The 26766-nt window shown below is 41.7% G+C and overlaps 2 protein-coding genes and 1 pseudogene across 3 annotated transcripts; 1 reads left to right on the top strand and 2 right to left on the bottom strand.

The window, feature by feature from the left end:
- Window positions 1-25: 25 nt before the first annotated feature.
- LOC106815444 (lisH domain and HEAT repeat-containing protein KIAA1468 homolog) lies at window positions 26-16470 on the bottom strand. 2 transcript variants are annotated; one of them, XM_014819899.1, is made up of 25 exons: window positions 16131-16470; window positions 14718-14807; window positions 14339-14410; window positions 13799-13956; window positions 13407-13598; window positions 12990-13096; window positions 12547-12798; window positions 11319-11499; window positions 10924-11036; window positions 10704-10794; window positions 10373-10444; window positions 10001-10141; window positions 9251-9415; window positions 8825-8969; window positions 8302-8458; window positions 7853-7976; window positions 7549-7597; window positions 7142-7224; window positions 6562-6668; window positions 5493-5675; window positions 4857-4920; window positions 4491-4629; window positions 3616-3732; window positions 1557-1710; window positions 26-669 (listed from the first exon to the last, which is right to left on the bottom strand). In XM_014819899.1, the coding sequence occupies exons 1-25, from the start codon at window positions 16408-16410 to the stop codon at window positions 486-488; spliced, it is 3420 nt and encodes a 1139-aa protein (XP_014675385.1). In that variant the 5' UTR covers window positions 16411-16470; the 3' UTR covers window positions 26-485. The 2 variants fall into 2 exon arrangements, with proteins under 2 accessions (XP_014675385.1, XP_014675386.1); XM_014819900.1 differs by lacking the exon at window positions 5493-5675.
- LOC106815445 (pyridine nucleotide-disulfide oxidoreductase domain-containing protein 1-like) lies at window positions 16463-18399 on the top strand. Its single transcript, XM_014819901.1, has 2 exons — window positions 16463-16736; window positions 16988-18399. Exons 1-2 carry the CDS (start codon window positions 16539-16541, stop codon window positions 18281-18283), a joined length of 1494 nt encoding a protein of 497 aa, XP_014675387.1. The 5' UTR covers window positions 16463-16538; the 3' UTR covers window positions 18284-18399.
- Window positions 18400-19692: 1293 nt separating this feature from the next.
- Window positions 19693-21511, bottom strand: LOC106815439 (annotated as a pseudogene).
- Window positions 21512-26766: the final 5255 nt, after the last annotated feature.

The raw sequence follows: 26766 nt of genomic DNA, 5'->3' as shown, positions 1-26766 counted from the left end.
GTAAGAAAAGCAAGCACATAAATTTCAACTTTGAGGGCATAATAACACGATCGACCCCCCCCTCCCTAAGATTGCACATTGCGCACTACACGCCTACGATGAACACAACGTGGACTTCCCTCGTTAGTACAACACCCTGATATATCACCACGGTTGTGACCATGAAGCTTAGCCTCCAACGAAAGTCAGTAATCAAACACAAAGTGAGTAAATTGCCGCTAACGTCGTATGCCGCCCGAGAAACCTGCCGCACGACCGGCTTGAGTATTTCAACAGCAATGCGAGTGCGTTGCTCTGCGCCTCGACGCGAGGTCGCCGCCTGCTGCGAGGCGAGTCTAGGAATGTTTCCGCCTGGTCGGTCAGCACAAGTCACGCCAGACGGCGCTGGGTCGCAGCGGCCAGCGGGCATTGTCCGCGCCGACTGTCTCCCGGTCAGATCTTTCCGTACGAGCCACAATGTCTACGTCTTCTTCTTCTTCTTCTTCTCACTTCTTCTTGAAGATGTTTGCGATCGGCAACACGCTAGACTTGTCCTTGAAGTCTTTGAACTTACTCATCATAGCTGCCTTCACCTCTCCTCCCAGGTTGCCTCCAGCCAACTGAGACGGCATTGCCGACGTTGATGTTCCGGCTGCTGATGGTGCTGCTGCTACTGCAAAATTGGCTCCGCTAAAACAATACGTCGCAAGTTAAATAATAGAGAGATACAGTTCTTGTTCCTGTGGCATTGTCTACGACATTTCTATTGGTCGAGATGAGTTTGATCTGAATTTAAGAGAAGCCAACAAAGCTTGTGTGCCACAACAGAGCTAGACAAACTTCGTAGTAGACCTCACATGTCTCAACATAATCCATAATAATCGATATTACTCGTCAGAGCCCCAGAGCTCATGCCTCAACAAATCCCATGAAGCCGATCTGCCTCAATAGAGTGCCAAAGCCTCTGCAACGGAAATGCCTCAATGTCTCAATGGAGCCCTTAAGTCTCGTCCCTCCTGAGGCAAGAGAGCATACGTATAATATTAAGTTAACACAACACCTAAATCTCACCCCCGCAGGGACTGCAGAGCTCGGGTCATAATCCAGGGCTAACAGCGGGCACAAACCTTGCCATCCGCGCCTAGCAAGGCTCACAAGCTCAATCTCGTCAGTCTATACACACTAACACGGCCCACAAGAACAGGCAGCAAAGCTCGGGCATTATTTCTCCAGTTGGCAGAGCAGCAGGCGCCTCGGCAGGAACGCTAGTGCTTACATCGACATCATGCAGAGAGAGAGAGAGAGAAAGAGAGAGAGAGAGGAGAGGAGAGAAAGAATGAGATAGTGTGAGTAGTCAGAGAGAGAAGAGAGAGAGATGGCAGAGAGAGAGGAGAGAGAAAGAAGAGAGAGAAGATGGAAGAGAAAGAACAGAGAGAAAGAAGAAGAGAGAGAGAGAGAGAGATGAGAGAGAGAGAGAGAGAGAAAGAGAGAGAGAGAGATAATCGCGATGATCATGCATGCCTGCCTGCCTGCCTCACCACACTGCGCGGCCGGCACACGTGGCCGCTGTGACTCACCCGTCGACGGGCTGCAGCGACTCAAGCTTCACCTCAAACTCGCGGATCATTGAGCCGACGATCTCCTCGTGGTCGGGCGCGATGAGCGCCATGTCGCGGTGCAGACAGCGCATGCCTGACAGCAACGCCTCCCTGATGAGCTGTTCACTGACGACTGTCACCACGCGGTCAGGAAATCACAACTACGAGAGCGCACATCCGTGGGCTCTTATCTTATAGTAATAATTGGTCTTATTCTTTATAAATGGTCTTATCTTATCTTATCCTATCTCAACACTAATGCATCTATCAGATTTCTTCTCCATGAAAAAGACTGTCTTCTAAAGACTATTTGCATTTCAATTACATGTAATAAAGATTTAATAATAATAATAATAATAATAACTATAGTTTACTGTTATCTATATCTTAACGTTAGGCATGTATCTTAGCTGTTAGGCTATAAGTTGTTAACTATTAATTAATTTATAAGTGGCTTATAAAGTACGTATAATTTAATGTGAATTTATTTAGGCATTCCAACTTTTGCCAACCTAATTTGAGCAGAATTTTGAAAATTAATGATCGTCGTGTATGTATGGTATTACTGGTATGTAGTTTATGCTAGCTTTAACAAGATCAAGGTTTCTTACGCTACCTTCAAGGTTCATTACAGATCATTGGAAGTGATTGCAGTGACCAATAGATCTTCTACAGTACAAGAACATTAGATTCCGTATTCCATGCACACGTGGAAAATCCCCCAGTATCATTGAAATCCAGCAATACGTCAATTGTACGTTTTACATGTCAAATTTTGTTTTCAACCTCAAATGCATCTAACATACCTAACAAGACAAATCAACGTGTACCCACAAACTTTTGGGATTCATGGTCATGTGGTCAACCAGTTAATTGGGCACCACTAGCATGGATCAAAGCAGAAGTTATTCTTGCAGTTCTTTCTGCTACAATTAAGACACTGATGTGCCTTTAGGCCTAGTAATCAGCCAGCAACTATAAATAAATAAATATATAAATAAGCACACATAAACCCTTTTGCTCGAGTACTGGGGTTTATGTGCGTGTGCATGCATGCGTGTGTGCGTGCGTGTATGTATGTATGTGTATACATACATATATATCAAGAGCTAATAATACCAGTATATAAGATATTATTAGCTCTTGATATATATATATATATATATATGCTACCTATATATTGCGGCCGTGCGCTGCGTGCGATGCGTGTGTATATATATATATGTATATCTACAGAACTATACATGCTTTAGGCACTGATTTGTCATTTTAACATTCCATCCAGCTGTCGGCATAACGCACCAGCGAACACAAGATGAATATGTCACTAAGGTGTTAGAGAATGTGGCCTCAATGGCAAACTTGCTTCGTCACTCCTAACCCAATGAAAAACACACTAGCAATTTTGGACTGACCTAGCAACATTCCGCCCAGCAGCAAATGAAAATCCTTCCAAGGCCATAACCGTCTGCCTCATTGGTGTCTACATCTAATACTTTCAATACATTAAAATTATTGCTATTTGTATTATAAGAACGGTCCCGTAGTTCAGTCACTCTCTCTAACCTTCTTTATGTAACCGGTATTGCCACCTTGAGCCGGTTTTAATTTTACTGCCATAAACGATCACTAACTACCATAGCAAACACCTATGCCATTGTGTCATTAAATTCCCTAGTGTAGCAGCTGCACTAAGCAATGGGAATATCACATAAAGATGTGCGACATTGCCTTAGAAAACGCATTCAGGAACACACGGGGTTTGGTTCACGTGTCGACCGACCAAATAAAACGTAACTAGAAAATACGTGTATATACGTAGAGGGATGTGTACAAACAAAACCGTGCAACAATCATCATGGCAATACAAATGCATGATGTTGATCAATGATACCACATGCCTAATTGTGCAAACAGATATTTAAAAAGATACTATGTATAAAGGTAAACGACGAACATTTGGCTGTGAGAGCCAACCACGCGCGCATATTCCAACAAATGCCAACTCATCGCGAGTCTATCGGGTTGAAAAGGATACAGCAGCAGGACAGTGCACTGTAAGCTTCAAACAAGACCATGGCCACATCTCTCTTCTTCGTCTCGTTCATCGTGTGGTTGTTGTTCGCGGCTAGAATGGCTAGTCGAGGCAGAATGACTGCAACCAGGCAAGCACGACGTCAACGATATCATGAATACAGGTATACACATGTTCGTGGCAATATCAAGCACGCACACTGTAGCAGTGGTCGAGTGCTCAGTCAAGTGCAAATTCTTGAATTTGCTCAGTGAGAACAAACGGTTTGCATACAGTTAGACGAGTAAGGTACAATGGAAACTGAAAGCTTTTAAATATAACCTCACAGAGAGCTATGTAAGAAAATGACCACAGAGTGACCTGCATGAGTGGAAGCAGCAGAATACAGCTGATATTTACAAGGGTGATGCAACTTCATTTTACATAAAACTACAGTATAACAAACAAACAACACTTATATGATGAAGAAACCGGTCAAGAAATATGCCAACTACAGTGTTGAGCAGTAAAGTTGTCTGCACAGTTTGTTAAGAACCGGATAAGTCATCTGGACAAATCGCATATGGAGAAAATGAAACATACGGTTATTAGTAAGCAATATATACAAGACCGGTATAGCATTTTAGACATCCCTCTTATGACAAACGTCCCTACCCCTTATACACTGGGGTATACCCCTCATATTATGCATGGGAAATAAAAATAGAATCCCCCATGCACACACACAAAGCACCATGCGCCCAGCTACACATGCCCATACAAAAGGGGAATGCTTGCTATATGGGAGATGGTGACCATGCTACACCAGCCTTATCTAGCGCGGCACAAGAGTAAAATTGTGATTTAATAAATGAGGATTTAATGCAGTATTAACGTACAGTCATCCCTGAACCTTGGTTCAGTGTTAGGTCCGATGCGGCTCAGGGTATGTATAACCTCGACATGCATCGCGTGCGCATCCTTGTAGATGGGATCATCGAGAAAACCCTGAAACTGCATGTGTGCCTTCTCCACAACCTGGACAGCAAAGCAAAAAAATACTCAGTACATGCAGACACACCTGCACAGCATAGTAAGTGACAGCTATCGTTTATAAGTGACAGCTATCGTTTATAAGTGACAATTGGTTTACGGCTTCTCGGAACGGGGAGAAATACAAACGAGATTTAGCTGCCCCAAGACATGATTAAATGCAAACGCCCCCCACGTATGTATGTATATTGAATAACAACAACCATGATTACCTCTCTCTGTGTGGCTGTTTCTATCACAGTTCCAAAAGCTGGTACAGTTGAGATACGAACTTGCCTGTAAGCATGAAATACGAAAGCTGATGATTTAAAATTTTCTAAATAAATGCATTCATTGTTACACACTAAATGTCCTCAATATTTGTGATAAATGCCACTATGACATATCATGGGTGACATAATTATATAACAACATCATAGAAAATCATTAGCGAGTATTAAAATCGCTATCATTTACGATGGATAGCTAGAAGAGAATGTCGACAGTAACCCCTTCTCTACTTGATAACTTCAGAATTATAAATAACTTTCAATATCCCCTATCACTATCTTCTCAATTAGATATAAAATTAACCCATTTATATCGCACAGGAAATAGTTCTCACATGATTACAACCCATTCTAATCGCACAAGAAATAGTCCTCACATTACTCACGAGTAGAGTAAAATAGAATAGCGATAACCATTAAAAATATGTGAAAGTATATTGTTGATTAAGTTCATCTGTTTGTTATAAGCCAATAAATGAAAAAGTTCTTTTTAACCAAACAAGATTTTTTGGTTGTTTGGTTAAAAAGAACGTTTTCATGTATGTGAAAGTATAAAGATGAGCAATCTGGTAGGTGTACATTTCTTGGTCGGAGGCTAGGGTGACGAGCGCGGGTACGACCCGGCTCGACAGCAGAGAATTGCTGACTCCCCCGACGAGTAGGTAGAACATCTTCGCCGCGCCGCAGCGCACCTGAGCAGACTTGTGCACGACGCCGTCCCACAGTACTGACACGAGCAGCTCATGGTTGCTCTGCTCCGCGCTGTCAACCGAAAACATTCACACATGTTTAATGGGTTAGTGCTCTGCTCCACGCTGTCAACCGAAAACATTCACACATGTTTAATGGGTTAGCGTTAGGCATAATCTACTGGCTGCCCACATCTATGGGGTGTGATCAGCTCATGGTTGCTCTGCTCCACGCTGTCAACCAAAAACATTTACACTCTGATGTTTAATGGGTTAGCGTTAGGCATAATCTACTGGCTGCCCACATCTATCTTACATTTTATTCTACACATATTTTTAAACTTATATTTTACACATATATTGCTTACATGCATCTATCAAGTCTTGGATAAGTATCTATAAAAACTAATGGCATTATCATACCGTGCAATGAACACGCTACGATGTCTTGAAGAAATTTTTGTAATCTTAGTGCATAACTAATGAAAGTGTCAATGACACTGTAGCTCACCACAAAAAAAGGACACACAGTACATATGGGAGAACTCCAATATATACTCTTGATAATTATATGTTAATTTTTTATGTAAACATAATAAATAATATTAATATATAAATTATAAATAATTTATAAAACCGCCGGACTGACGGACGCACGCTCATGCGATTCTACAAGCTGCATCTGACTATGTCAGATGAGCTAAAAATGAAACACAATTTGTGACGGTAGATGGCGCTACACCCGCTTTGATGTTTCTTAGCATAAATCATTATATCATAATAATAATAATATAATAATAATAGTATAAATCATATCCTGAGTTATCGTTGACCGTAGCCAAATGTTGATGGACGGACGGACGGACGGACGTACGACGGACGACGACCCATGGCAATAGCTCAGCTTGACGATGTCAAGGTGAGCTAAAAATTGTCTTTTCACATTTACTCGCACTTACCACATTTCGGTGAAAGCTGCCCTGAGTGTGTCTAATGGTGCTCCGCACATGCACAGGATGACTAGTACATCAAACAGAAATATGGAAAGTTCTTTTCGTTCCTCCTCCTGAAATTTTTATCATAACAATAATACTTTCGATTAGGAGATCCATAGATTTCTTTCTTTTAATTGCTCCCACAAACACAGAGGCAATCAGATAAAAGCAAGCATGCAAGCACGCACTCACCCGTGTATGGGCGCATGCACTCACATGCACACCACCACCACCTTTCCTTCGTTTCCTCACTTTCCCCCTCTGTCTCCCTTTCTCTCTAACTCGATAATGCATCACTCACTCATCTACCGTCCAATCTTCATGCACACTCACTCATTCACTCTCCAATCTACACCCTACCACACTTCCCTCCAATCTACATGCTCACTCACTCATCTATCCTCCAAATTACATGTTTCCTCATTCAATCTTCCGCCAACCAAATCGCTCACTCACTCACCCATCCTCCAATCTATCTCCTATCTCACGATCGCTACCTTTTTCTCATTATGTATGCAGTAGAGACACAACAGTAGATACACACCAGCGGGAAGACGCCAAGGACACCGGCCGCATACACCGGCACAACACAGCTGGTGAGCGCCGTCTCTCCACGTGACACCTGATCTACAAGCAGAGAGTTACAGCATGTCATCCAATCACCTGACACTCCGCTAAACTGCATAGAAAACACATTTTGCATTATAATTTCACAAATTATATAAGAATGGCTGCTGTTAAATTAGAGGGCATTTCATGATTGCACTTTATGGGTTAGTGTGATATCATTCATATTTCATAATCTAGCACTAAACACTCTCAGGAATGCTTAAGGTATTGGTACGGTACATTAACAATCACTTTTTTACCAAAACTGCTATACACTAAGTTACTATGAGCTGTGTGATACAGATGGTAGCACAATCTTTATTAGCATTGAAAATATCACACCTAACTCTTCATCAGATAATTTCATCAGTCCGGCAAACTGCGGCTTAATCTGCAAATGCCAATGGAAATTGCCCACATTTTATAATGCAGCAACATTTAATGAATATTCACCTTTATTTTCAATCTGGTATTTTTTTAAATGGTTGAGAATTTGTGCAAATCAGATAAGTTCAGCATAACTGTTTCACCTTTAAATCAGTGTAAAGGTCTGTTGCCAGATTTTCGCATAGTCAGGTGAACACAACCAAAATTCCTAATGCTATTACTATGACAATGATAGAGCACTGATGTTCTATGCAGCTACCTTGCTCCTTGTGAACGCACGCCCGAATGTTTTACACAGGCTATAGAAAAACTGTGAGTAGGAATGGACCGTCCTGGCAAGATTTACTTCTAGCCGCCGCAACATCTGCAACTGGTTTGGAATGCTGCATAAAAGAAAAAAATCTAATATTGGCTGTATACCATGAAAATGTTAAAAAAGATCATACATGACTATCAGACAAACATGACTATCATGACAGTATTAATTACCCGTGTATTTATTATTAGATCTACAGTTTATCTATATGACCAGCTTACAAACTATACAGTGATTGTATGAACACGTGACAACGTGAAACTCATGAGATGGTCACAATCACTTTCTCAGTAACTAGACTAACGTGGATTTCAGATTCACGTCGCAATCATCAGATGCACGAAGTTTAGCCAGCAAGCCCCTAAACTCGACGTTTTCCATGTATCACTTACAGCTCCCTGTAAACCCAGTCGAGTTCAGCCCAGGGCTGAAACCACTCTTCGCTCAGAGTCTGGTCGTATGCCGCCACCAGAGACAACACGAGCGTATCGCTGCCCAGCATCACAGACAAGTCCTGCAGTGGTGAGTCACCCTTTGGGAATCTTCCCACTGTAAAGCACAAATGAACAAGGACAATGGTACTTACAATATCTTAGTACAGTAACGTTGTAGCTTAGTACGCCTAGTAGCTGGGATATTAAGCTGCCCTTTTCTAATAGAAAGGAGAGGCGATGTCATTGTCAATTGTAGTGAGAATGTGTGAATTTGAGACGTTAGACAAGTGGCTGCAGTGTCAAATAAACAAGACATTAACCATACAACTAAGGAATAATACATTTTTCCAGTTGATCGGGGAAAAATATCCTTGAATGCTTCACTCATTATTTCTTGTACAATGTACAATGAAGTTTTAAGCACAACTGCTTCACAGCATAGCAAATTTGGCAGGAGAATAAGAAACAGTATTTAGCTCACCTTCTAATTCAGGGGGATCACTTGGGAGGCTATCACAGTAGGGTCCTGACTGAAGTACTGACATGAACAGTATAGGTACAAGCCGTTTAAGACACTCCAGTAATAAGCACAACCTGGTCTCATCTAGTGAGGTTGGATATGGCCCCTGCAACAGTAAGCTGTGTGATGACTCCAATATTTTTATGATCATATAAACTATACTTGAAACGGAAAATTCCACAAGAGAGGAATAAATCCCACTGCTACTCCTTTATCGAGCCATTATTTCCCAATCAACGAATACTTTCAGCTCAAAAAATTTAGGAAATATCCATCAGATTGGCATTCCGATGCAATGAATTAATGATGCAATGTGCAACGACGACATCACAGCAGAAGAAATTACGGAGGCTGTTGAGGTCGAGTTTCGAGAATGAAAGCCCTAACCGATGTCAGTTCCTCGAGCTTGTCGTATACACGACTAATGGTGCAAGACTGCAGCTTGTTCAGCTCTAGACTCCAGGCTGCTAGTGAAGGCAGAAACGTCTGTAGCGCCGCTCTGTAGACCTTATCTGAACCATCCAGCAACAACTTGAGCAGCAGATCCTGGCACTTTTAATCACAAATTTACATATCGTGAGTAGTCAGGATTTAGTATTTTATATCTATCTATCTATCTATATATATATATATATATATATATATATATAGGATCGTAGTGTCGTTGAAGGACCTCCTAATTCACTGGGATTAGGTCTTTAAAATCCCTACGAAATGCTATCTGTAATGTTGAATCCAAAGAAGTAATTGAGATAGCAGCGGTGAATTCCGAATTTTGCCTACTGTTATAGTAAATAAATGTTCCCTAATGAAGGATGCTGCCGTGCAATCCGTAGAGTGAAACCCATGCGAAGCAAGCCTCGTTCACTGTACACATTGATGAAGCCATCCAAGACAAAATAAAAGTGCATAAAATATTGTATACGCTGTATATTTCGGAGTGGTTTAATTTTCGCGAATTTTGCGAACGCGTCCCCGACCGCAAAAATAACAACACGCAAATAATTCATACCGAATAAAGACTGAATAATTCATAATTCACCGACCGCGAAATTAACCACTCGCAAAATTGTCCATCAAGTCTGAATTCGCGAAAATATCTGTACACGAAAAATATGGCATATACAGTAGTTGTACCTGCTGGTGCTTGTCTTCGTCATCGATGTAGGCCATGAGCAGGCCGAGGCTGTGAGTGACAGCCTCCCGCACAGCATCCGTCTTGTCATCCTCCAGCATCTGCTGCAGCATCGACAGCACCAGAGAGCTCCTTATCACTGTCTGTGGAGCATCATTAATTACGGTGCTGAACACTTAGAAGTAGAATGTCAGATACGTATAGCCAAGTACAGCATCATGTGCTTGGCATATGTCAAGTATAATTACGAGTAAATCTTGCACGAGATAGTCACGGGCAAGTATTGTTTGAAAAACTTTAATGCAACTATTTTTACTTACTTATTGTTAAGTTAGGCATCATAATTTACTGGTAAGTTAGGCATCATTACTTACAGGTAAGTAAGGTGTCAGTGCCCCACACGCCTCTGCCACCAATAACCTTCGTTCGGGTAATTTATGGTTTATCTGAAACACCAGGCAAATTTTCATATTACATACCTTCTACTTATCAGATATAACATAGGTTGAAAATAAATTAATACCCCAAGATTACCTTCTATAAAATGATGATGACAGTGTTCGATGTAGTCTTTTTACACTTGGACATTGGACCGGTTCACATAATTATTGTAGTAAATTTTAAGAAACCTAATTTAGTCATCTCGAACTGCACTGAAAGTTTGAGCCAGTCATATATAAATGTAGCTCTCAATGTACTTCATACCTGCTCCCAGCACTGAGGCAACAGCTCAGTCTCAGCACGTGTTGGTCCCACTATATGCGCATACGTAACGCAACCCGTTAGGATCGTATGCCTGCGAATGAAAACGTTGTTATTACATCCACTAAGCATTTCATAGTTTGACATTATTGTCAGTAGATGGCAGCACAATGACATTAATATTAAGTTCAAGTGATTACTGCTGGACTGTCATATACAATACCGTTGGTCTTCATCGGGTTTCTTAATGAGATTGAAGAGTAAATTGAGAAGTTTATCCCTCTCGTCTGAGACTGGGTGCAAGCTGGCCGTGCAGAGAATCAATGGGAGTAACTCCTACGAAAACCAAAATGTGACGAGCCATTATTATCATCTGCGACATGGCCTGCAAGTGCCTGGTTCAAAGGAAGGCCGAAGATTATTGTGAATAACAGAATCAGTGCGACTTAACACTATGATTTCATATTCCTCTTGAAATAAAATAATAGTTATGTTCGTGTCAGGTCATAAACGTTCCTCACAATTGCATTATGTCTTTACAATAAATCTATATGGCCAGCACACCTGCTCGCTGTGTCAACTTGAAGTTGAATTTGGCCTATTGGTTTTATATCTTACCTCCCGTTTATTCAACAGAATATTAGGTATGACATAAGGCAGACAGCGTGCCAACATTAACACAACTTCGTCTCCAGATGCAGCCACTTTCTGAACCTCTGTCGTGATGCGGTTGTCCGACAGAGGTTTTTGAGGCTGTGCGAGATGCTCTAGTGCCTCCTGAAAACTCTCCGAAATATTTCTGTAAAAAAACATAGGCGGTAATAATAGTGATATTCATGGATGGCAGATTAACCCTACATCTAGTTACAGCTTGCATTTTCACTGTCCTGATGAATCGTACAATGTAACATCATGGGTAACATGGTGGCATAGTGGGTTAGCTTTTCACATGCAATACATTTTGTACTTGAATATCAAAAATGTAATCATATTTGCTTGAGTGAGGATGATCGAAAACAATAAGATATTCAAGTTGACCTGCTTAGAAATAACACATGTCTGGTCAATGATTCCGATACTAATACCATGCCTAAAAACCTAATTATTACCACACTTAAGTACTTATATGTGTCCACATTAAAAATTATAGAGCAAGTTGTGTAGACACATTTCCCATATTTTAGCAAATCAGTGCATATTAATTTTACAGCTTAACATTATTAAAGGGACAGTAGCCTTTAGGATTTTACTGCATACAACTGTACTTACTGTATAACAAATCGTCTATACCCACACGTATTTGTTACCAAATACTTAATTTAATTGTTATAATTATTTACACATCAACGCTACGAAATTTGAACGGCGCCATGACACCCGCGACCGTGCTGCCACCCCGAAAAAGTTGCGTATTTGACAATTTATTTTGCAGGTTACAGACCGAGGGCTAATCACAAAAGTGCAATTATATTTATACCTAAATGCTATTTAACCGAACGATATTCATTTTAGGGCAATTTATCCATATTATAACTGAAACTATATGTCGTTTATAAGATATTACAATCCTTTTGCTTTTAAATGAATAAATAAGAAACACCCTCGGTCTGTAGCCCTTGGCTGGAAAGTGGTTTTGCGCAACTTCTCAGATCGTGCGCTTTGAGTGGAGCCACCGTCGTTGTAATCAAATGTAGTCGTTAGTTTTAAAACATTTTTTAATAATATTTCTAATGGTGATTGAACCATGAAACTTTTTATGTAGCGTAATTATAACCTAAATTAGCTGAAAATAACCCTAGAACCTAGAGTAAACTCTCCCTTTAAACATGTGCATAAAAATTCTAACCTGTTTGCTTTTAAAATGTCTATGCTATATGCATGGTCCTCTTCTCCATCTGCTTGCCCCGCAAAATCTCTTTCTGTACTGCGTATATCTATTGGCTGGTCATCCGTTGCTTCAACAGTGACTTCAATCTCGCTATCCCCCTCCACATCTTGTATCACAGGCACGTTTGGTAAGTTATATAAGCCAGCATTCGACACAAAGTCACTAGCAGGTGATTGCACTAGGGCCGTACTTGGACTCTCAGTCAATAGCCTGCAAAGTTAATTAGCACAACCATTAGTAGTTGACATAAAGAAAATTGTAAACTTGTTGTGTTATCACAAAACTTTACCATTTCAACCTAAATTGGATATGTAGTACCAAATAATGCAGTTTCCCTTGAGTAATATCAAAACCATGCACATTTAAAAAATAATTTCAGAGCATGAATGCATTATTCATACCCCTCCTCCCTCCACTCTGTAGCTGCATCAGCCATGCTCTTAGCTAAGAGCTCGTGACCTTTAGTGACCATTATCAGCTGCTCTTTTAGGTCTGAGATTTCACCCTCCTGTGAAGGAATACAATAAATAATGTTTCATAGGTTTGGCTGGCATCTATTCCTGTATATTAGTATCCATGGATATCAAAAGGTGGCTTCTGATGTACAGTCAACAGGTGTGTGTTTACATGTAAATCATACACGTGTACTGCAGAGGCCCAGTAACACATGTCCCCTTACCTTATGAAAGTGAAACACTAAAATAAGGAGAAATATTAAACCAGAAGCACAAGTCACACATTTTAGCAATGCACCAATGACATACATACAATCAAATTCTTCAAAACACGGATACATCACCAATGCCTTTACATCTTACCAGCTGCTCCTTCAGTTGTGTGAACCCATCTCTCTCTTTCTCCATGGCATCTTCCTCTAAGTGAACCATGCAGCTAAAGTCACTAGAGTCACTCTGCACCGGTTTCAAATGTTGACCATAGTCTCTGTAAAGCTGTACTAGATCTGGAGGGCTAGGAACATTAAGGCCGACGTCACCCCAATCCTCAAAGTCCTGTATCAACAATGATCTATTTGTATCCTCATGAATAACTGATGGAATGTAATAATAAAATACCTGTGTAAGAATGACAAATTATTGTACAGATGCCTTTAATCTCAATGTTAATAGAAATTACACTAATATAATAGTATATTGTCAGAGTTATGCTCCATTAGTCTACGTACAACCCTGAAACAATATATAGGACATACCTGGTTTTCATTTTCGTCTGCAAACGTGATGGATGTGAGTCTGTAGCCATTGTTCATTAGATACTCATTAACCAGATAATTAAGTGCCCTCTGTTCGTGCGGCTTAATAGGATCACCTGATGATACCTGCAAGTCCGGGCTGACACACAAATCCGACTCTGGGGGAAGAAAATGTATGTCTTCAACTATTACTAGCACTTTCAATTTTGGCAAACACGCTTACTATTTAACTGAATGAGGTTGTAGTGAAAAACGTCCATGCAACATATACCTTATCAATGGATGCAAATTCTCTATGGTAAGCAAGTTTAAGAATCATCCACGTTATTGTCAAACAAGACCGTGTTACTTGACACCTCTATAGAATGGACACTTATCTATAAAGGACTACTGTGCCAGTTTGCCAGACATTTGCCATTTATACAGTAGAATCCCTTCTACAAAATTAACTCATATCTACAAACTATTCTTTTGAGGTTTATTTGAGTAACCCTTATGTACAAATTTGACTGTATTAAAAATAAATTTTGTTAATCAAACCTGCTGCCTTTGTCAAGCTTGCCTTCAGTGACTGGATTGTTTCCTTAGCCTTGCGAAGCTCAAACTCTAATACTGGATTAAATAACACATTATTAATACTAAAGCATATGTTTTCGTCACTAAACTGATTGATTATTGTCTTAGCTACACATATCTAACAACTTGGGACTAGTCTGCTAGTCTTGACATAACAACTGGTCATACCAGTTTATTAATATCATGAAAAGATTGATCCATTTTTGTGTTTTAATTTGCTTTAAAGGCCTTTAATATACTAAAGATTGCTTATATGAATGTAGGCTCTTTGATGAGTTGCCAACGTAGCTTTTACTGTAAAGAATCAGTGTTTTACTGACAAGAAAATCAGTCATTTTCGAACCTGCGAGACGTTCATCGGTCTGCTTTTCCCCGTCGTCTGAATATCGGCCAAAATCAAGTGAATCTAATGTTTGAGCACTCGCTGTTCTTTCTGCAATTAGAAATGAATAACTCCGTGCTGGCTTTCTGAAATTTTAATGTACTTCTCTTAGTAATACAATGATAATCTATTATATATCTACTATATTAGTCACGATCTAACTTTCTACACTGAAACTAAACTTCACGTTGCGTGTGGAAACCCATGGAGAAACGTGAACCAGTTGGTTTTGCCTAGTCTAGGAGGTAAAACTTTGGTTTTTATTAATGACTTGTCACCTGTGTCACAGTCATACTAGGACGTCTATTATAGGTGATTCCTGTCACTTCAATCTGCCACTTTAATGGAAAACCTTTTGGCATTCCTGATATCTTTCTTTCATGTCAGTTAATGTTGGCTGAATAAAATCATTTTCATCGCCCTGTTCTGTTATGGGAAGGTATCCTGTTGGTCTAGCAAGCTAAATGTCTGACTGTGAATCTATTACCTCTTATCTCAGAGAGATAGATGCAACATAATTTAACAGGAGACCCAGGATTCCAGGAAGCACTCTGGGATGTGTATGACTACATAGAGCACTCAGTGCTAGCTCAACTGTCCCATCAGTACATGGTAATTATATCAATATTTAGTCTAAACAAGTGAGAAATTGTTGCTGTGTAAATAAGTACTAGGGCAGATAAAAATGTAGTGTGTTGGTCTGTGGTTCAACAATACTTTTACTCTTTAGAGCCATGGATTAAGGTGGGTTGATGACTAGGTTGTGATTATGGTTCATGTTACAATTATAATAGATTTACAATTAAAGTTAGATTACGATTAGCGCCTAGCTGGTTAATATTAGCTATAGGTGTTAGGCTCTTAGGATAGCCACAAGTTACCTTCTTGCCTCTTCGTTCTCACAACATGTAATAGTCGTAGACTCGTAGAGCGTGGTTGGGCTATGGATAATTTTAGCTTGTGCGACGATAATACTGGGGTAACTTTTAGCAGGTACACGCACACTCAATCGTTAGCCATCGTTATGATGTCAAACTGTCATAGCATGTGACTGTTTACTAACCCGGTAACCGGTCTGTTTAGTCTTTCGCCACGCCATGGCAGACGAGCCGGGGCTGGACTTGGCCGCAAATGCAGACGTTATAACTCCGCTTTGCTAATCTGAGGGTGCGTGTTTAACCCATTACTGAGGTCTGCGTCGGCTCGGACTAGGGCTGGACCGTGGACGTATGCGGGAGCAAAGCAAACACAGCCTCACAGGTCAACCGTCAAGCTAGTGTCATTGTAATGCAAAACAATACCTGCTGAACTGACAACTGTTACTGTGTGTATGACTGTATTATTGCTAGTGTACCACAGTATAACAACACTTACGGATGCTTGCACCCGGAGTAAGCTCATACTTGGTCACGGTCTGCTGTTCAAAATTCCCCGGATTTGAGAAGTAATCTCTCAATCTTGGTAACTCGCGACCGGATTCCAGAAGTTCCGTGTGCAACTCTAATGCAGTCAACCATAATTTCTCTCGCAGTAATTTTGCCGCAATACTATCTAGAGCAACCTCATCATCCTGTACTGGTTCTATTATTCGTAAAGAATCTCCTTCCAACTGATTTTCGATGAAATCCTCATCGGCAGCACTAAATTCTGCCATGTTTATACAGTACTAGCGCCCTCTAGCAGAGAAATTGTAAACAAATGTTGGAAGATGTGATGTGTGGTCGGTCATAGGTCGGTCTACTCAGAACCCGCTTATCGTTATATTGAGTTATTACTTTACGAATGGATAATCAACAATTTAAGTTCGTCATTATTGGTGGCGGTATAGCAGGAGTAACATGCACAGAAACACTTTCACAGCTCCTTAACGATATTAGTGACTTTGAAGATCGCGAGTCAATTTTACTCGTCGCTGGATCGGCTCTTGTGAAAACGGTCACAAACTTCAAACAAGTATCTAGAACACTTGAAGATTTTCAGGTACATGTAATGTATTATAAAATATCCATCATCCTGAGGGTATATATTGTTCATTGTATTATAAATGATGCAATGTGTTTTCTCGCAAATGCGCAGGTTGAACAGCATGCTCATTTTCAGCATTGCTACATTGTATTTGCAGTAAATAGATCATAGTTACAGATCTCCCCTTTGGCGGTTGTCCTCTTTTTCTCTTTGGCTTACCAACTGGTGTATTTACATTGTACATTTTAGTAGAGTCAATTTTTCAGATCGAAGAGAAACAACCCGACTGGATAACACAAACATGTCCAAATGTGAAGGTTGCGAGAACCGAAGTTGTCTGCCTCGACTCTGCAAAGCACACAATCTACACATCCGACGACAAGTGTTACCGCTATGAAAGGCTATGCATAGCCACGGGTGCAAGCCCAAAACTTATCGCAGAGAAATGCCCATTAGTGCTTGGCATTCGAGACACCGAGTCAGTCAGCGTATTTCAAAGCCGCTTGTCTGGCGCTAGAAGGGTCATGGTTGTCGGCAACGGAGGAATCGCCTCAGAACTTGTGTACGAAATAGAGCACTGCGGTGTTATCTGGGCGATAAAAGACGACAGCATCAATCATGTTTTCCTAGATGAGAGTGCAGCAGCATTCATGCTCACTCATGTCCACGAACGTAAGCAGAATGCGGACTCTGCAACGCCATCGAAGCGAAGGACGTACACGCTAGATAAAGCTAGGCAGGCCGCAGTGACACGTACAAGTGGCAGTGCCTTGGGACCCGACTGGCATTCAGGATTAGAAGTGACAGGAGCCGAACCAGCCATCTCTCGTAACGTACACATCGAATCGAATTGTGAAGTGCAAGAGTTGTTAACACCAGAGGGCGTCGGTTCTCGCAACATCGTGGTTGACCGTTTGCAGGGCGAGGAACCACAAACGCAGTGGCCCGCATACGTAAAGCTGACAAACGGCAAGTGTTTCGGCTGCGACCTCGTGGTCAGCGCTACGGGCGTGACTCCGAACACGGCTCCGTTCGTCAAGAGCGGTCCGTTCAAGGTCGCCGAAGACGGAGGACTTCTGGTGGACGAACGGATGCGGACAAACGTCGTCGGCGTCTACGCAGCCGGCGACGTGTGTACTGTAAACTGGCCCCCTGTTAAACACTGGCTGCAGATGCGCCTTTGGTCGCAGGCCCGACAGATGGGTCACTATGCTGCGAAGTGCATGCTGGCAGACTACCAGGAGGAGGCCATCGAGAAAGACTTCAGCCTGGAGACCTTCGCGCACATGACCAATTTCTTCGGCTTCAAAGTTGTGCTGATTGGGAGGTTCAACGCTCAGGGTTTGGGAGTGGAAGAGTATGAGTTATTATTGCGCATCACGCCCGGGAAAGAGTACGTGAAAGTCGTGCTTCAGGACGGTAAAATGGTAGGCACTGTTCTGATAGGGGAAACGGATCTCGAGGAGACGTTCGAAAACCTCATAATAAACGAGATGGACTTGACAGACTACAAGGAGGACCTGTTGGATGCAAATGTTGATATTGCCGATTACTTTGACTAGGATTTGTAAAAATGCCAGCTGTTTAGCACACTTGAAGTTTTGAAGATGGTCTCCATGTACTTCTAATATATCATGTGAAATAGTATTCAATGATGTAATACATTTGGACTTTTTTTAGCTCATCTGACATAGTCAGATGCAGCTTGTAGAATCGCATGACCGTCCGTCCGTCCGTCCGTCCGGTCGTCCGTCCGTCCGTCCGTCAACAGTTGGGCACAAATCTTAACCGCTCGACGTACGGTCACGATATTCGGGTCGTTGGGGGGGGGGATCGTCAAAACGACCCGAATATCGTGACCGTACGTCGAGCGGTTAAGATTTGTGCCCAACTGTTGACGGACGGACGGACGGACGACCGGACGGACGGACGATCATGCGATTCTACAAGCTGCATCTGACTATGTCAGATGAGCTAAAAACAGTGGTGTAACAGAATTGAGCATTTACTGCATTGTTTTGTTTTTAGGAAAAAACGTATTACACATGTGACTACTAGTCATGACACACACACGAATCTACACATTAATGGGTTTGTTGCAAGTAAATTATATTAAATATTTTGTTAGGCGCACGCATATGCAGACACGCAGTTGCGTACGCATCATTGTTAGGACACGCCCACATATCGCAGATGCTGAGGGTAGGGGGAGGTGGGGGGAGAGGGGTGGGGAGGGGCTCTAATAGCAAAAGCAGTTCACTCCTTTGTTAACAGTCAACAAATCCATGTTTAACCTCCTCTTGAGGGTCAAAAGGTTATCCGACACTTACTCTTCGCATGTCAGCAGAAGGGACATTTCATGTCCTTTCAATAAGACCATAAAAATGCTAGGTCACCGCTGAAACAAAAAAGTTTTTCAATCGCTCCGTCAGACCATGTCCTCAGAAAATGTCTAAAATCTCGCCCTGTGCCCATTGCACTTTGACCTGCTGACTCCAATTTCGGCACAGGTGATGGCTTTTCCTACCATGATGCTATACACCGACTATCACGAGCCTAGGTCGCAGCCGTTTAGATTTGTGCCGCAATTATGCATTTCCTCCCTATACCTTAAGTTAAGGAGTGAATGTTCCCCCTTCTTTTACACCTCTTGACCTTTGACCTTTGACCGCCAGCTTCGACATCCCAACTCGTTTTGACGATCCCCCCAACGACCCGAAATATCGTGACCGGTACGTCGAGCGTTAAGATTTGTGCCCAACTGTTGACGACGGACGGACGGACGACCGGACGGACGGACGGACGGACGGTCATGCGATTCTACAAGCTGCATCTGACTATGTCAGATGAGCTAAAAATAGTCCAAATGTATAGTCCATCATTGAATACTATTTCACAGTATATTATTAGAAGTACATGGAGACCATCTTCAAACTTACAAGTGTGCTAAACAGCTGCATTTTTACAAATCCTAGTCAAAGTAATCTGGCAATATCAACATTTGCATCCAACAGGTCTCCTTGTAGTCTGTCAAGTCCATCTCGTTTATTATGAGGTTTTCGAAGCGTCTCCTCGAGATCCGTTTGCCCCTATCAGAACAGTGCCTACCATTTTACCGTCCTGAAGCACGACTTTCACGTACTCTTTCCGGGCTGATGCGCAATAATAACTCGTGACTCTTCCACTCCCAAACCCTGAGCGTTGAAACCTCCAATCAGCCCACAACTTTGAAGCCGAAGAAATTGGTCATGTGCGCGAAGGTCTCCAGGCTGAAGTCTTTCTCGATGGCCTCCTCCTGGTAGTCTGCCAGCATGCACTTCGCAGCATAGTGACCCATCTGTCGGGCTGCGACAAAGGCGCATCTGCAGCCAGTGTTTAACAGGGGCCAGTTTACAGCTTACACACGTCGCCGGCTGCGTAGACGCCGACGACGTTTGTCCGCATATGGTTCGTCCACCAGAAGTCCTCCGTCTTCGGCGACCTTGAACGGACGCCCTTGACGAACGGAGCCGTGTTCGGAGTCACGCCGTAGCGCTGACCACGAGGTCGCAGCGAAACACTTGCCGTTTGTCAGCTCTTTACGTATGCGGGCCACTGCGTTTGTGGTTCCTCGCCCTGCAAACGGTCAACCACGATGTTGCGGAGACCGACGCCCTCTGGTGTTAACAACTCTTGCACTTCACAATTCGATCTCGATGTGTACGGTTACGAGAGAATGGCTGGTTCGGCTCCTGTCACTTCTAATCCTGAATGCCAGTCGGGTGCCAAGGCACTGCCACTTGTACGTGTCACTGCGGCCTGCCTAGCTTTATCTAGCGTGTACGTCCTTCGCTTCGATGGCGTTGCAGAGTCGCATTCTGCTTACGTTCGTGACATGAGTGAGCATGAATGCTGCTGCACTCTCATCTAGGAAAAGTGATTGATGCTGTCGTCTTTTATCGCCCAGATAACACCGCCAGTGCTCTATTTCGTACACAAGTTCTGAGGCGATTCCTCCGTTGCCGACAACATGACCCTTCTAGCGCCAGACAAGCGGCTTTGAAATACGCTGACTGACTCGGTGTCTCGCGAATGCCAAGCACTAATGGCATTTCTCTGCGATAAGTTTTGGGCTTGCACCCGTGGCTATGCATAGCCTTTCATAGCGGTAACACTTGTCGTCGGATGTGTAGATTGTGTGCTTTGCAGAGTCGAGGCAGACAACTTCGGTTCTCGCAACCTTCACATTTGGACATGTTTGTGTTATCCAGTCGGGTTGTTTCTCTCGACCTGAAAAATTGACTCTACTAAAATGTACAATGTAAATACACCAGTTGGTAAGCCAAGGAAAAAGAGGACAACCGCCAAAGGGGAGATCTGTAACTATGATCTATTTACTGCAAATACAATGTAGCAATGCTGAAAATGAGCATGCTGTTCAACCTGCGCATTTGCGAGAAAACACATTGCATCATTTATATACAATGAACAATATATACCCTCAGGATGATGGATATTTTATAATACATTACATGTACCTGAAAATCTTCAAGTGTTCTAGATACTTGTTTGAAGTTTGTGACCGTTTTCACAAGAGCCGATCCAGCGACGAGTAAAATTGACTCGCGATCTTCAAAGTCACTAATATCGTTAAGGAGCTGTGAAAGTGTTTCTGTGGCATGTTACTCCTGCTATACCGCCACCAATAATGACGAACTTAAATTGTTGATTATCCATTCGTAAAGTAATAACTCAATTATAACGATAAGCGGGTTCTGAGTAGACCGACCTATGACCGACCACACATACATCTTCCAACATTTGTTTACAATTTCTCTGCTAGAGGCGGTAGTACTGTATAAACATGGCAGAATTTAGTGCTGCCGATGAGGATTTCATCGAAAATCAGTTGAAGGAGATTCTTTTACGAATAATAGAACCAGTACAGGATGATGAGGTTGCTCTAGATAGTATTGCGGCAAAATTACTGCGGCAGAGAAATTATGGTTGACTGCATTAGAGTTGCACACGGAACTTCTGGAATCCGGCGCGGAGTTACCAAGATTGAGAGATACTTCTCTCAAATCCGGGGAATTTGAACAGCAGACCGTGACCAAGTATGAGCTTACTCCGGGTGCAGGCATCCGTAAGTGTTGTTATACTGTGGTACACTAGCAATAATACAGTCATAACACACAGTAAACAGTTGTCAGTTCAGCAGGTATGTTTTGCATTACAATGACACTAGCTGGCGGTTGACCTGTGAGGCTGTGTTTGCTTTGCTCCCGCATACGTCCACGGTCGCAGCCCTAGTCCGAGCGCGCGACCTCAGTAATGGGTTAAACACGCACCCTCAGATACGCAAAGCGGAGTTATAACGTCTGCATTTGCGGCCAAGTCCAGCCCCGGCTCTGTCTGCCATGGCGTGGCGAAAGACTAAACAGACCGGTTACCGGGTTAGTAAACAGTCACATGCTATACAGTTTGACATCATAACGATGGCTAACGATTGAGTGTGCGTGTACCTGCTAAAAGTACCCCAGTTTATCGTCGCACAAGCATAAATTATCCATGCCGCACCACGCTCTACGAGTCTACGACTATTACATGTTGTGAGAAACGAAGAGGCAAGAAGGTAACTTGTGGCTATCCTAAGAGCCTAACACCTATAGCTAATATTAACCAGGCGCCAATCGTAATCTAACTTTAATTGTAATCTATTATAATTGTATCATGAACCATAATCACAACATAGTCATCAACCCACCTTAATCCAGCTCTAAGAGTAAAAGTATTGTTGAACACAGCGACCACAACACACTACATTTTTATCTGCCCTAGTACTTATTTACACACGCAACAAATTTCTCACTTGTTTAGCTAAATATTGATATAATTACCATGTACTGATGGACAGTTGAGTAGCACTGAGTGCTCTATGATAGTCATACACATCCCAGAGGTGCTTCCTGGAATCCTGGGTCTCCTGTTAAATTATGTTGCATCTATCTCTCTGAGATAAGAGCGTAATAGTTCACAGTCAGACATTTAGCTGCTAGACCAACAGGATACCTTCCCATAACAGAACAGGGCGATGAAAATGATTTTATTCAGCCAACATTAACTGACATGAAAGAAAGATATCAGGAATGCTAAAGGTTTTCCATTAAGTGGCAGATTGAAGTGCACAGGAATCACCTATAATAGAGTCCTAGATATGACTGTACACAGGTGACCAAGTCATTAATAAAAACCAAAGTTTTTACCTCCTAGACTAGGCCAAAACAACTGGTTCACGTTTCTCCATGGGTTTCCACACGCAACGTGAAGTTTAGTTTCAGTGTAGAAAGTTTAGATCGTGACTAATATAGTAGATATTATAATAATTATCATTGTAACTAGAGAAGTACATTAAAATTTCAGAAAGCCAGCACGGGTTATTCATTTCTAATTGCAGAAAGAACAGCGAGTGCTCAACATTAGATTCACTTGATTTTGGCCGATATTCAGACGACGGGAGAAGCCAGACGATGAACGTCTCGCAGGTTCGAAATGACTGATTTCTCTTGTCAGTACAAACCACTTGATTCTTTACAGTAAAAGCTACGTTGGCAAGCTCATCAAAGAGCCTACATTCATATAAGCAATCTTTAGTATATTAAAGGCCTTTAAGGCAAATTAAAAACACAAAAATGGATCCAATCTTTTCATGATATTAATAAACTGGTATGACCAGTTTTATGTCAAGACTAGCAGACTAGTCCAAGTTGTTAGAGATATGTGTAGCTAAGCAATAATCAATCAGTTTAGTGACGAAAAACATATGCTTTAGTATTAATAATGTGTTATTTAATCCGCATTAGAGTTTGAGCTTGCAAGCGCCTAAGGAAACAATCCAGTCACTGAAGGCCAAGCTTGACAAAGGCAGCAGGTTTGATTAACAAAAATTTATTTTAATACAGTCAAATTTGTACATAAGGTTACTCAATAAACCTCAAAGAAATAGTTTGTAGATATGAAGTTAATTTTGTAGAAGGGATTCTACTGTATAAATTGGCAAATGTCTGACAAACTGGCCAGTCCTTTATAGATAAGTGTCCATTCTATAGGAGTGTCAAGCTAACAGCGGTCTTGTTTGACATAACGTGGATGATCTTAAACTTGCTTACCATAGAGAATTTGCATCCGATTGATAAGGTATATCTTGCATGGACGTTTTTCACTACAACCTCATTCAGTTAAATAGTAAGGTGTTTGCCAAAATTGAAAGTGCTAGTAATAGTTGAAGACATAGCATTTTCTTCCCCAGGAGTCGATTTGTGGTGTCAGCCCGGACTTGCAGGCTATCATCAGGTGATGCCTATTAAGCCGCACGAACAGAGGGCACTTAATTATCTTTGGTTTAATGAGATGCTGATTGAACAGGCTACAGATCACATCCACACGTTTCGGCAGACCGAAGAATGAAACCAGGTATGCTCCTATATATTGTTTTGGAGGGTGTACGTAGACTGAATGGAGCAGCATAACTCTGACAATATACTTATTATATTAGTGTAATTTCTATTAACATTCAGATTAAGGCATCTGTACAATATTTGTCATTCTTACACAGGGTATTTTATATTGGCATTACCATTCTGGTTATTCATGAGGATACAATAGATAATTGTTGATACAGACTTTGAGGATTGGGGGTGACGTCGGGCCTTATGTTTCCTTAGCCTCGCAGATCTAGTACAGCTTTACAGAGACTATGGTCACATTTGAAAGCCGTGGCAGAGTTGACTCTAGTGACTTTAGCCTGCTGCGATGGTTCACTTAGAGGAAGATGCCATGGAGAAAGAGAGAGATGCGGGTTCAGCACAACTGGAAGGACCAGCGTGGTGTACGATGTAAAGGGCCGATTGGTGTTGCAGTGTGTTGTTGAGAGATTTGAGTTGTTATGGTATGTCATTGGTGCATTGGGCTAAAATGTGTGACTTGTGTTCTGGTTTAATATTTTCTCCTTATTTTAGTGTTTCACTTTCATAAGGTTAAGGGACATGTGTTCTGGGGCCTCTGCCTCGTGCGTGAGCACGCCCGGTATGATTTACATGTAAACACCACCTGGTTGCACTGTACTAGAGCGCACGCTTTTGATATCGATGGGATACTAATATACAGGAATAAGATGCCAGGCCAAAACTATGCAAACATTATCTTATTGTATTCCTTCACAGGGGGTGAATCTCAGACCTAAAAGAGAGCCTGATATGGGGTCGCATTAAGGTCACGAGCTCTTAGCTCAGCAGATGGGCTGATGCGCAGCCCTACAGTATGTTGGAGGAGCGAGGGGGCGGTATGAATAAATGCATTCATGCTGTGAAATTATTCTTTTAAATGTGCAGGTTTTTGATATTATGTCAAGCGGAACACTTAGCATTATTTTAATACATATTCAATTTAGGTTGAAAATGGTAAAGTTTTGTGATAACACAACAGTTTGCAATTGTTCTTATGTCAACTACTAATGGTTGTGACTAATTTAACTTTGGCAGGCCTATTGACTGAGAGTCCAAGGTACGGCGCCTAGTGCATCACCATGCTAGTGACTTTGTGTCGGAATGCTGGGGGCTTATATATAACTTACCAACACGCTGCTGCTATAAAGATGTGGAGGCGGGAATAGCCCGCGAGATTGAAGTCACTGTTGAAGCCAACGGAATGACAGCAGCACATAGATATTACGGCCAGTAGCAGACAAGAGATTTTTGGCGGGGCCAAGGCCAGATGGAGAGGAGGCATCCGTGCATATAGCATAAGACATTTTAAGCAACAGGTTAGAATTTTATGCACATGTTTTAAAGGGCAGAGTTTACTCTAGGTATCTAGGGTTAATTTTCAGCTAATTTAGGTTATAACTTACGCTGCTAAAAGTTTCCATGCGCTTCCCAAATCACGCATTTAGAAAATATTATTAAAAATGTTTTTAAAAACTAACGACTACATTGATTACAACGACGGTGGCTCGCACTCAATAGCGCCACGATCTGCACGAAGTTGACCGCAAAACCAACTTTCCAGGCCAAGGCTACGAGACCGAGGTGTTGTCTTATTTATTCATTAAAAGCAAAAGGATTGAATATCTTATAAACGACATATAGTTTCAGGTTATAATTATGGATAAACTTTGCCTTAAAATGAATAGTATGGGTTTCATTAAATAGCATTTAGGTACTAAATATAATTGCACTTTTGTGATTACGCCCTCGCGCTCTGTACCTGCAAAATAAATTTCAAATACGCAACTTTATTCGGGCTGGGAGGGTGGCTAGCACCGGTCGCGGCGGTGTCATGGCGCCTTCAAATTTCTAGGTTGATGTGTAAATAATATATAACAATTAAAATTATTAAGTATTTTGCGTAACAAATACGGTAGTGGGTATAGACGATTTGTGTATACAGCTAATACATTGGTATGCAGTGAATCCTAAAGGCTACTGTCCCTTTAATAATGTTAAGCTGTTAAAATTAATATGAGCACTTGATTTGCCTAAAATCATGGCAAATGTGCTTACACAACTTGCTCTATAATTTTAATGGTGACACATATATAGCATACTTAAGGGTGGTAAATAATTTAGGTTTTTAGGCATGGTATTAGTATCGAGAATCATTGACCAGACAATGTGTTATTTAAGCAGCGGTCAACTTGAATATCTTATTGTTTCCGATCATCCTCACTCAAGCAAATTGATTACATTTTTTGATATTCAAGTACAAAAATGGTATGCATGTTGAGAAAGCTAACTCACTATGCCAACCATTGTTCCCATGATGCTTACATTGTCGAATTCATCAGGACCACGGTAAATGGCAAGCTGTAACTAGATGATAGGGTTAATCTGCATCCATGAATATCACTATTATTACCGCTATGTTTTTTTACAGAAATATTCGGAGAGTTTTCAGGAGGCACTAGAGCATCTCGCCACTAGCCTCAAAAACTCTGTCGCCGACACCGCCATTCACTGAGAGGTTCAGAAAGCTGCTGCATCTGAGACGAAGTGTGTTAAATGTTGGC

The sequence above is a fragment of the Priapulus caudatus genome, unplaced genomic scaffold, assembly GCF_000485595.1.
Source record: "Priapulus caudatus unplaced genomic scaffold, Priapulus_caudatus-5.0.1 Scaffold1113, whole genome shotgun sequence".
NCBI lineage: Eukaryota > Metazoa > Priapulida > Priapulimorpha > Priapulimorphida > Priapulidae > Priapulus > Priapulus caudatus.
This window is presented reverse-complemented; position numbering and strand designations above follow the sequence as displayed.

What these genes read in the sequence shown, in the direction of transcription:
- LOC106815445 (XM_014819901.1), top strand. Translation starts at nt 16,539, where the DNA reads ATGGATAATCAACAATTTAAGTTCGTCATTATTGGTGGCGGTATAGCA. An exon ending in GAACACTTGAAGATTTTCAG is followed by an intron (nt 16,737 to 16,987) that starts GTACATGTAATG and finishes TCAATTTTTCAG; the next exon opens with ATCGAAGAGAAACAACCCGA.
- LOC106815444 (XM_014819899.1), bottom strand. Translation starts at nt 16,410, where the DNA reads ATGGCAGAATTTAGTGCTGCCGATGAGGATTTCATCGAAAATCAGTTG. An exon ending in TGCCTCAGTGCTGGGAGCAG is followed by an intron (nt 10,445 to 10,703) that starts GTATGAAGTACA and finishes CTGGTGTTTCAG; the next exon opens with ATAAACCATAAATTACCCGA. An exon ending in AAACAGCCACACAGAGAGAG is followed by an intron (nt 4,630 to 4,856) that starts GTAATCATGGTT and finishes TTTGCTGTCCAG; the next exon opens with GTTGTGGAGAAGGCACACAT.